The sequence below is a fragment of the Rutidosis leptorrhynchoides genome, chromosome 8 (genome assembly GCF_046630445.1).
Source record: "Rutidosis leptorrhynchoides isolate AG116_Rl617_1_P2 chromosome 8, CSIRO_AGI_Rlap_v1, whole genome shotgun sequence".
NCBI lineage: Eukaryota > Viridiplantae > Streptophyta > Magnoliopsida > Asterales > Asteraceae > Rutidosis > Rutidosis leptorrhynchoides.
The window spans coordinates 2,912,551-2,925,117 of record NC_092340.1 but is presented as its reverse complement, the minus strand read 5'-3'; the positions used below and the strand labels follow the sequence as shown (position 1 = coordinate 2,925,117).

The window sequence follows — 12,567 nt, the reverse complement described above, 5'->3', positions numbered from 1 at the left end:
ATTAAGAGTAGTGAGTGGGTGATTAACATTAATATACAAGTAATTCCTGCATGTCAAACTTTTTTAAAGATAGCCATAAGCGCCACCTTTACATAAATTCTTTTTATTTATGTTGCTACCACCTACCTACACGACTATGAAAAGCAAGCTTCCTCAACTAATTGTTGATACATAAGGATGGGTCAATAGCCTAATTGGTGAATGACTCACTCTCCCTTAGGGGAGGTGAGGGTTCGATTCCCACTATGTGCGGATTTTCCAAATAATTGGATCAAAAACCATTCTTACCGGGCCCAAATGATCCCTTCGTCCCACGCATGCGAAGATTGCAACAATAACAATGCAGGTTCGAATCTCGGGCCTGGCATGCTGTGGTGTAATTGGTGATGGTGTTTCGCCAGACTCCAGTGGGTTACCGGAGACCGCTAGATGAGTTGACAAAGTCAACACAGGGCTAACATGTCCCTGACGATACACATGTTTTTAATGAAACAATTGTTGCTACAGGAAAATTGACTTTTGACTAAAGGAAGGCAAATGTCAAATTGTAAGAAAATTACTTTGCAAGTTGCACAATGTTAAAATAATAAAGTTGGAATGCTTTAGACATAATTGTCCAGTTAACTTCCCTCAAACATCCATTTCCAGGGCCTACATGTTTTTGCATACAATATACATCTGTAACAATCTTTGACTATTACTAAAATCGAGCACAAACATATTCTTCTGGAAACTCTCCTTGATTCTATGGTTTCCACTACACGATAATTTCGCCAATATATGATTATGACAGCTTCAGTTTTAGACATTAAAATTAGTCATTGTTCGGTTAATCTCACAGCTTTAATAAATAAATAAAAAACCCTCAAATAAGGCGTATCGCCAAACATAACCTTATTTGGGGGTTACCTTGGTATGCAATACAACAACAAACCTTGTTAGATAATTATATACGATCATAACCGTTAGTGTTTGACCTTTTCTTTTTCTTTAGCATTCACTAATGCTTTTTCTTGAACAAAATGCAACAAGAACCCTACTAGCAAGAGTGCAACTCAGAAGCAAAAGGCCAAAAACCACCAAAGCATAAAAGACTCGTTTAACAATCAAATTTTCAAATGATCAATCTTTGTCGTGCACCCAGAAAATAAAATAATAAAAAAGCAGCCTAAGAATATACAAATCTACCATCCATAGCACGTTAACACTTTCGAAAACAAGGCCAGACCCCACCATTTGCCAACAAAAAAGAAAACACACTCGAACGTAAAATTTTCAAAAGCCCACCCCACATTTCATCCTTATCAAGGAAACATCAACCAACCTAATAATATGATCACACTCAGTTGGATTACTCATTAGTCTCCTAGCCTCTGGCTGATAACACGTCTAGACCATTAGAAGAACCACCCTCGGGTAGATAAACTTTGGTCACATTCTTGTTAAGACTATTATTAACTTCGTGTATATGTTGCAAATCTGATATGTAACGATCCCTATCGGCTACCTGATGAAGATGCAACAATGCCAGCATGCTCACTGCAAATAAAGCAGCATTCCCCAACACACCGCCCAGATGCTCAACTTTCAGAGACTTCTTGGCAAAGTTAAAGCTAGATATCACCAGTTTGAATAGAATATTTGACCTCTTCCCAACACCATATGATTCTTCTGGTGTGTAACCGTTCTCAGGTGGGACATATTTACTGTGATTCTGTACTTCACCGACAAAAGCTCGCGCTTCTTCAATGACTTTGTACTTTTTACCATGATGGTCAGCCAATCTCAATGCAAGAACAATTCGGCTTTGCTCCAACCTAGCAATTGCAGCATCTCTCTCTGCTCGTTGTTGTGTTTGTACAGTCTGTAACAAAAAAATGTAAAACCCTACACATTATGCACTTCAAGAGTATATTGGATACGAAGCAGATAATATGCTACACGTGGCACTATCGACTGTAACAGTAAGCATGTAAGAATTTACTCTTGATTATTTAGTTTAAAATAAATTGTGCAAATCACAGGATTGAATATATCCTATTACTTGCAGTGTAGGACGTTTTTTGGTTATAAATGGACTTTTATTGCATGTCATAGAGTATATCATGTTCTGACTACATCACCTTAATCCATGTCTATACATTCTATTCATTATAAAAACATATTTTCTAGCTTATTTGCTCAAAGCAATCAGCTTTGAAAAATAAGTAGATACCATGCAGATTAGTGCAGGATCTGAATCGACTCAATATGTAAATAGTCTTCCATTGGCTTATAGATTTCATGTTCTATCCTTGTGGGTCCTTGGTCCATTTTGTTCGGATATTAGATAGAGAAGATGACCAAGATTTCGTGATCCGCTGCCGAACTTATTCCAAGAGAGCTCAGATCGAATCGGTATTGCTATCCGAGCTCTCTTATTGAATTGCTCATTCAATGGGCATTCTCAATTATGCCTTGAAGAGGACTCAAACAACAACAATACACAATTCCACGAATGTAGGGTATGGGGGAGGTGGAGTGTAGACAATCATTCCTCGAACACTAGATTAGAAGGAAGTCACTACTCCACCCGCGGGTATAGAACCCGCGTCTAGATAAGATCGTCCCTCCCTCTACTCGAGAGCCAAGAGATTGCTTCCTAAAGGACCTCCGGCCAGGAAAGTATACGTACCTGTAAGAGTTATGTGCGCCTAGCAAGATGCAACCATACAAAGTACCCATAAAACAAAACACATATAGCAATAATGCACAACAGTATGACAGATAGCATGAATGATATAAGGCGCAGTGATATGTAATTTCAAGTAGACATACGAACAATCAAAATACACAGTTACACATCCCCCCCCCCCCAATAAGCATGTATGTGTATATGCTCCCGCACACACGTAAGCATGTATAAATACCTATACCTAAACACGTATACATATAGATACTTTCATAGGTATATATACCTAGATACCGATACAGACAAACATATATACACTTAGATGCATGCACCTAGATACATACATACATATACAGATACAAACATATACACGGGACCCTATATATCACCTAGACTAGATAAAAATACATAGATACAGAGGCATATACACGTATACACATAAACATCAGTACAAAAACCTATACGTAGATACATATGCAGACCAACGAATAGACCGTAAATACGTGGAAATATAAAAACAATAATGCAATATACAGATATACATGCAAAAATAGATATATATATATATATATATATATATATAAAAACTCTAGCGCCTATATTCTAGTTCTAATATGCCTAAAAAATAAAGGAGTCTTACTCAATTACACTAATTCTACTCCTCCACAGACTCCTATCAGAAGTCATGTCCTCCGTCAGTAGAAGCTCTTTCATGTCAAGCTTCAATCTATCCTCCAACCTACGTCTGAGTCTACCCCTTCTCCTTACGCCCCCAATAACGATGGTCTCGACTCTCCTAACCGGGGCTAAAAGTGGGCGCCTCATAACATGCCCAAACCATCTAAGTCGTCCTTCCCTCAGCTTGTTGGTTATGTTCCCAACTTCCAAGTTCTCCCTAAAAACTCCATTTGGTATCATATCTAGCATGGTCTTACCACACGTCCACCTAAGCATCCTCATTTCTGCCACCTCCATCCTCCTCTCTTAGCTTTCGTCATTGGCCAACACTCTGATCCGTACAACATGGCTGGTCTAATTGCCACCTTGTAAAATTTCCCTTTCAATTTGAGAGGTATCTTCTTGTCGCACAACACCCCTTTCGCTGCCCTCCACTTCAACCATCCTACTCGTATACGATGCGCCACATCCTCATCTATCCTTCCCGATTTGTGAAGCATCGAGCCTAAATATCTAAAGGACTCTTTTGGAGGTAAAGTCTGATCCCCAATTCGGGCATCCACTATATCCTCTTGTTCCTCTTCGCTCGTCTTGAAATCGCATCTAAGGTACTCCGATTTAAGTCTGCTAATCCGTAGGCCATTTGATTCTAGGGCGATCCTCCATTGCTCTAGCCTTCTGTTAAGCTCATCCTGGGAATCCGAAACTAATACAATATCGTCGGCGAATACAAGGCACCATGGGATGTTATCTTGAATCCTTTGAGTTAGTTCGTCTAAGATCAAAGCGAAAAGATATGGGCTAAGGGCCGATCCCTAATGTAAACCTACCTCTACAGGAAAAACTCTGTGTTTCCTACCGTCGTACGTACACGAGTCTTGGCCCCCTCGTACATATCTCTAATAGTTCTTATATATCTACTTGGGACACCCCTAACATTAAGAGTCTTCCAAATCAGCTCGCGCGGGACACAGTCATAAGCCTTTTTCAAGTCTAAGAACGCCATGTGTAGGTTCTTTTGTTTTTCCCTATACTTCTCCATAAGGCTTCTAACGACGTGAATCGCCTCCATCGACGAGCGTCCTGCATGAAACCGAATTGGTTCTCTGAAACCTTTGTCTCGCGTAGGAGCCTCGTCTCAATCACTCTCTCCCAAAGCTTCATTGTATGACTAAGTAACTTTATGCCTCTGTAATTACTACATATTTGCGCATCTCCCTTGTTCTTGTAAATAGGAATAACCTCACTGAGTCTCCATTCCATAGGCATCTTTGCACTTCTAAACGTCGTGTTGAAAAGGTTTGTCAACCATCTAACCCCATCGTCTCCTAGGCACCTCCACGCCTCGATCGGGATTTGGTCTGGTCCTACTGCTTTGTTTCTCCCCATTTTTCGTAGGGCCGATCTAACTTCATCATGGTTGATCCTCGTGCAGAAACAGTTGTTTTGATATTCACTAGCCTCGCCGTGGAGTTCCCCGTTCCGCTCTGGTCTTTCCCTACCGAAAAGGGAGGCAAAATACACTTCCCATCTTTTCCTAATAAGGTCTTCTCTCACTAAACTTTGACCTGCTACATCCTTGATATATTTGACGTTAACTAAGTCCCTGCCTCTTCGCTCCCTAGCTTTAGCTATTCTATATATGTCATTTGCTCCCTCTTTAGAGTCAAGTTTCCTATATAAATCTTCATAAGCTTTGTCTTTTGCAATTGCTACGGCCTTCTTTGCTTCTCTTTTAGCTTCTTTATATCTTTCTTCTACCCTAGTTCTCTCTGCAGGCGTCCCTTCTCCAAAAGTAATGAGCTCCCTAAACCTCGTCCGCTTTAATGCGACTTTCGTTTGGACATCATCACTAAGCCATTCTCTACTACTCTTATGGGCTCTCGATGTCCCTAATGTCACCCCTAAAGCTTCTTTTGCCCCCTCCCTGATAGTGGACGCCATGCGGTTCCATATCTGGTCTACGTCAGTAGGGGCTACGTTATCCCCTTCTACACTCAATCTATCAATCTATCTGTAACAGTCGCTCTAAACGTCTCCGCCTTCACTCCATGTAGGTTCTTCCAAAGGATTCTATGTTGCACAACCCTGGCCCTCCTGCCAACTCTTCCCCGGGTGACTAGGTCCATGACCAACAATCTATGCTGGGAGGAGCACGTGAAGGCTGGAAGGACCTTACAGTCCCTACATGTCCTAAGTTCCCCTTTACGAAGGAGCAGAAAGTCGATCTGGGTGCAACGACCCCCGCTATGAAAAGTGGCTAACTGAGAATCCCTCTTCTTGAAGAAAGAGTTTGCTACAACCAACTCGTGGGCAATGGCAAACTCAAGAATTGAGCGCCCTTCTTCGTTTTTAGGACCAAACCCAAAGCCCTCATGGGCTCCCTCGTAACCTTCTGCCTCCGCTCCAATATGTCCATTCAGATCACCCCCTATAATCAATCGATGATCCGCTGGGCACAACCTCACTACCTCATCTAACAATTCCCAAAAACTCTTCTTTTCCGCATCACTTAACCCCGCATGAGGTGCGTATGCGCTAATGACCGTTAAAGTCTCCTCCTTAATAATTAGAGTAACCGACATAATCCTATCACTAAACCTACCCACGTCAACAACGTTATCCTTATGTAGATTTCCCAAAAAGATACCAACCCCGTTCCGTGCTATCCTAGAACCCGAGTACCACAACCTATAGTCCTTAATATCTACCGCCCCTTCGCCCTTCCATCTAGTCTCTTGGACACACCCTATGTTCACATTACTCTTAAGAAAGGTATCAACGAGCTCAATCCTCTTGCCCGACAAGGTTCCTATATTCCAACTACCTACTCTAATCTTACCAAGGGTGGCTACCCTACTACCTCCTTTAACCCCTCTAGGCCTACCCACCCCTAAAGTAGGAGGACATGACCTCAAGTAACCATAATTATGTGTAGGGTCTATATTAACTTATACACCAAAAAGATGACTACTAGCTCTAAAAATATGAATATGTTAAATTAGTATATATTGTTGTTTAAAATACTTAGGAAAGAAAATGAAATAAATATGCAAGACAATTATATAATGGGCCTGTTAAAATTTTTGATAAAGATAATAATACAGTGATAAAGATCAAAAGTTGTGAAAAGCTAAATATACTTCCTACCAACAAACAATTAGGGCCTGTTAAAATATTTGAAAAGCACCAGATATCACCAAATAGAGATAATAAGTAAGATTATAGAAAAAAGAAAAAAAAAGGATATAACGTTCAGAGATCTAACACAGCCTTGTGTAAACAAGGAATTTCCGGCAGCAGCGGCGCTCGACTGCTAAAAAGAACAGAAGAAAGTGACCGAAAAAAAATTAAAATCCGGCGACCTGAGAGGTGGCGCGTGGCGGCGCGTTTTGGGGACGTTTGCCGGCGAAAGTTGTACTCTCAGGTTTGGGGACGTTTGAAGAGGACTCGAACCTCCACGCTATTTAGCACAAGATTTTGAGTCTTATCCAAATTCTCTTGTTTTCATCTCAATCTTACTGAGGATTCTCTCTAAAGAAAAGGGATTCTAAATAAAATAAAAATTAGAAGAAAAAAAAAATTCTATTTTATTTATTATAATTAATTATTATTATTATATTATAATTAATTTTTTTGTTATTTCTGTTGGAATTTTCTTGATTCTTATTTGTTTCTAACGATTATCTATAAATAAAGGCCTTTTTCTTAGTTTCAGAATGAATATATTTATATGATAAAAGATCATATCTATAGTTTTTTTGTCGAATTGAGTATGATTGTATGTGTGATAGCATCTACTATACCAGGAATATCAATGAATCCGATTATTGCAATTGCTCATGATACCCTTTTTTAGTTTCTAGGATCTATTTCTTAGTTCAAGATTCCTCTTACGGGAGGGATTTATGTCACCACATACAGAGACTAAAGCAAGTGTTGGATTCAAAGCAGCTGTTGAAAGAACTTATTGCCAACCTCTTTCAGATATGAATCTATCTGATTGAGAAGGGAAGAATTTTCAATAACCTACAACCCGGCACACATTTATATGCTAGCTCCGATGAGGCTTGAACCGAAAAACCTTTCGGCTGATGGATTCCTCACATAGCGCTTTGTCAAAGGCCCTTGGGTATCTTGTTCTCTATATACATAACTTAGAAGTATTACGAAGCTTTACTCATTAACATTGAATTAGAAAAATTTAACTAGTGATGTATAATAGAGGACAACTCCAAAAGATGCGGGGAAACATTACAAGTAGATCGATGACTCCTAGAGAAATGGATATATCTTTGAGACTATTATTGTGGATAACGACAACCAACCAGACTGTTTACATTGCAGGCTTAGCCTCAGGTTCACTTTATTAGTTCTTGTTAGAGGCAGTCCGACCCCTGAGTTCTCGATTGAAAAAGGTTTAAGACAGGGTGATCGTTTATCATCGTTTCTTTTCATCTTAGCAGGAGAGGCATTAAGCGTGGCTATTGATGAGGCATCCAGAATCGGATGGTTCAAAGGAATTTCAATTGGATCTGATGCAATCAATTTGTCTCGTCTGCAATATGCAGATGATACTCTGTTTTTCGGTGAATAGTCCAGAGATAATCTATCAAACCTGATCACCATTGTTTTCTGCTTTGAGATGGCGTCGGGGTTACATATAAATTTTTTCGAAAAGTAAATTATATGGAATAAATGTGGCTGCTTTGGAGGTGTTGGATACTGCCTCATCTTTTAGTTGCTCTTCAGGCACACTCCCTTTTGTGTAACTGGGTAGGCCAATGGGTCAGCGTATGGGTACAACTGCTGCCAGGTCCGAAATTATTAACAGATTTATGGCAAAACTCTCGCCTTGGAAGGCAAAAATGTTATCAGTTGGAGGTCGAATGACGCTAACAAAAGCGGTGCTTGGGAGTCTTCCGTTATACTATATGTCCCTATATAAAACCCCAAAAGGAGTTATAAAAACGCTTGAAGCAATTAGAAGGAAATTCTTTTGGAACTCCTTAGACCATAAAAGCATATCGTGGGTCAAATGGGATCGAGCTCTAGCAAGTAAAGAATATGGCGGTCTATGCATAGGAGGATTGCGTTCTAAGAATTTAAGTTTGCTCGCGAAGTGGTGGTAGAGCTATAAAAACGAAAAGCATTCCTTATGGGCTTGCATAATTCGATCCTTGTACGGGTCAGATGGGGGGTTTGTAACATCTGTTGAGGGAACATGTGGCATATGGAAAAATATAATACAATGCGGAAAGGGGATAGATAATTGCGGTATTTCCTTCACAGGCTCGATTGTTAGCAAAATTGGTAACGGGTCTTCAACACTTTTTTGGTGTGATCTTTGGCTCCCAAGCACAACAACAACAACAATACCCAATCCCACGAATGTAGGGTATGGGGGAGTTGAAGTGTAGACAATCATTCCTCGTACCCTATATTAGAAGGAAGTCACTACTCCACCCGCGGGTATAGAACCCGCAACTAGATAAGATCGTCCCTCCCAAGCACAACAACTAGCCTGAAATCTTTGTTTCCTAGATTGTTTGCGCTCGATAGGAACAAATTCGCAACTGTGTCCAAAAGGCTTCAAAACGGTCGAATGGGTCAGCAAGGAAATTGGGATTGGATCAATTCCATACATGGTAGGGTGACAAATGAACTGGATCAGTTAACAACTTTAATTGAAACTCTTTCCTAGCAACCAGTAAGGGAGTAAGCGAGTAAGCTTGGTTCGGTGAATGATCGATGGGCATGGTCCTTAAGTTCAACCGGCAAGTTCAAGGTTAGTATCTTTCATCTATGTTGGACAACAAGCTTTTATATACCGGTCCATCTCTGAGTAGAATCACGTGGATAAAGGCGATACCAAAGAAAGTAAACTTTTTCGTTTGGAGGATGGAAAATAACAAACTACCAACAAGGTTGAATTTGGTGAAAACTGGTGTTACTTTGGACACACCAGTATGCCTTTATTGTGAAAAAAGTCCAGAAGATGTTGACCATCTATTCTCCACTTGTAGGTATATTACACGTTATGCAGAAATTATATCTCATGGTGGATTATATCTAGTCCCATCCTAACCGGAGTGAAAAATTGCATTAGCTCCGCAAATCTTGGGCTCGATTAGATAACATGAAAATGGCAGCCCTTGCAACGAGATATAAATTAATGTGGTTAATCTGGAAATGGAGAAATAAGCTTGTGCACAGCACAACGGAGCAGAGAGGTGTGATTTTGAAAGAAGACATCACGATAAATCTGAAGATCCTTTCTCATTTATGGCTCTCAAACAGTGATAATAAGATAAGTGGAGACTTTAAAAACTGGAAGGAGCACCCTTATAACCAGGTGTCGTAAGGAACTATACTGCAGCTAAAGTTTGGTTGTTTGTATGTTTGCTTCTTGGTGTTAGTCTATGTAATTTCCTTGCAAGCTAATGTATAATCTGGAGTTTTAAACACGCTTCTTGCTGTGTGTTTTAATGAAAATTTGCTTTCCAAAAAAAAAAAAAAAGGGTTCACTTTATTAGTTCACCTAGCTAGCTTTGCCTATGCATGTCCTCTAATCTTTCATAGAATGTCCTGAATTCTTGTTAAAAACTGAGAAGCTCTACCCTCAATATAGAAATACAAAGTTGCATTTGCACTAATCCCCTTACGTATGCACCAATCTCCTTTAAATGTTTTTGAAAAACCACCCACAACTGTTAAAAAAGCATCACATCTTCAACTGGCAGTTAGAAGCAACTGAATGCAATGACAACATCACAATCCTAACTCAGTAACTTCAATACAGACAACACATTCTAAAAATCCTTATCATTAGTCAGTACATATGCTTAGAATTCTACCCGCAAATTAATATAAAGTAACGTCGAATCACCAACAACAACAACAACAGTACCCAATACCACTTGAGTGGTGTATGGGGAGGTGAGATGTAGACAATCCTTCCTTTATCCGAGAATAAAAACAAGTCATTTCTCATGACGAATAATATTTGCATTCTGTAAACACTTAAAAAATATAAGAAACGTATAAGCAGGATACCATATTGACATGATTCTCAAATACTAACCTTGTCAATTCTTTTAAGTTTTATCATGAAACTCGCAAGCTAGCTAGAACATGACATGACGCTCTTAAGAAACGATCCCAATGATATAGTGGTTTGTGTCCTTATATTCTCAAAAGAGGTCTAAGGTTTAAACTACACTAGCGACACGTGTTAGGATGACCAGGAAAAGGGTTGGAAACTGTCACATAACACAGTCAGGCAGCGTAACTCTGGTTAAAGATACTAGCCCACTTCCGTTTACCCGTTTTGACATTTAGAAATTAATGAAGTATAATTCACTTATATAAGCCCTAAGATGTCATTTAACCTTATCCGTTCCATCATGTGTAAGTGTAACTTTAAAATTCCCAAATCGCCGTAATCTAACATAATTAGGTCAAGTTCTCATAAGTCCTAACGTCCCTCCTATATCGAGCAGCAAAATTAATTTAACAAAAAAATTAGGGTTCGCTTCAACACAATTTCGAGCAAAACAACACAGATGGTGAAATTAAAGCAATCATAATCCATTTTAGACATGTAATAAAATACAGTATAAACTTACATGGAAGAACTCGAGTTGGTCTTCTAGGTTTTCGAGAGCTGTACGGATGGAATTCAAACTTTTGGCTTCATGAATAGCAGAGTCATCATCTTGTTCCATGGGGAAATCTTTGACGTAAACGAAACCTCCTTTGACGTCAGCATCGGAGAGTTTTTTACGGTCGAATAAATCGTTTGAATGAGTGGTTCGTAAGGATTTGACGGAATGAAGAAAATGAGATCTAGAAATAGAGTGAATTGCATCGCTGAGTTTGTCGTGTAAGTCCCAAATCTTCTCCAGAACGGCTTCTACTTCTTCCATCTCCATATCCATCTCCCATTTCATTTCATCAGTAACAAAATGATGATTATTATTGATTATAGATAGAGACAGATAGGTACAAAACGGAAAAGTAATAAATACATTAAAGAAGAAAGCGAAGGATTCGAAGCGGGAAGAGGAGGTTTGCGTTAGGGTTTGTGGTAGGCCATATGTATGTTTGTTGTTATTGGGTGGGTTGAGACCCAAGACAGCTCATTGTCCAGCCATGCTTAGTTGAGTTTTTTTTTTTCTTTTTTTTTTTTTTTTTATTCATCTCTGTCTTTTCTTTTAATTAATTATTAATTATTATTAATTATATAAGACCACTAGTATCGGTACGTTCTTGGGGCGTTAATAGCGGTCTATATTATATTGGGAGTATATATTGTGTAACTAACTATTTGTTAATGTGATCTTGTTAATATTTTGTATATATCAAATCCTTAAATAAATAGCGGTCTATATTATATTGGGAGTATATATTGTGTAACTAACTATTTGTTAATGTGATCTTGTTAATATTTTGTATCTATCAAATCCTTAAATAAAGGATTCTAGTTACCAAAGTTTATGAGATTTGATGTAATCTTTTATGGGCATATATACCCATCGACTCATGGCAATGACAGACACAGAATTATCAATTACCTATTCTATCATGGTATCAGGCTAATTGTCGATCCTTTTCTCTCCATACTGATCGGCTCTTATACTGCAATTTTTTCTCCTTCCTCTATCACGATGTCTGATTCTAACAAGTTTCATCCTGCTATCACAATCACCAATATTAAAAACTGCATACCTATTGTACTTGATATCGACACAAGCAAGTACATGTCTTGGGTTTCTCTCTTTAAAACCCACTGTCGTGCCTACCAAGTTCTAGATCATATTATCCCCAAGAAATCCGATGCTTCTCCTTCTGTTGTTCCCCCTGTCAATCCTACTCCTGACCCTGATGCTATCGCTAAGAAAGAACTTTGGGATCGTTTGGATGCGGTCGTTCTTAACTGGATCTATGGTACAATATCAACTGATATGCTTGATATTATTTTGAAGGCTGACCAAACTGCTCAAGATGCCTGGGAACGCATAAAAGATGTTTTTGAAGATAATCGGAACTCACGTGATGTACATCTTCGTTATAAATTCACCAATATTCGGCTAAGATAATTATCCGAATGTGTCTGCTTATTGTCAAGATCTCAATATTTTGGCTGATCAACTTGCTAACATTGGTCCTGCTATTAAAGAAGATCATCTTGTTCTTCAATTGATTACCGGGTTGAA

General features: G+C 39.0%; 1 protein-coding gene across 1 annotated transcript; it reads right to left on the bottom strand.

Moving 5' to 3' along the window:
- Positions 1–1,065: 1,065 nt before the first annotated feature.
- Positions 1,066–11,421, bottom strand: LOC139862436 (plastid division protein PDV1). Its single transcript, XM_071851039.1, has 2 exons — positions 10,978–11,421; positions 1,066–1,864 (listed from the first exon to the last, which is right to left on the bottom strand). The coding sequence occupies exons 1-2, from the start codon at positions 11,299–11,301 to the stop codon at positions 1,367–1,369; spliced, it is 822 nt and encodes a 273-aa protein (XP_071707140.1). The 5' UTR covers positions 11,302–11,421; the 3' UTR covers positions 1,066–1,366.
- Positions 11,422–12,567: the final 1,146 nt, after the last annotated feature.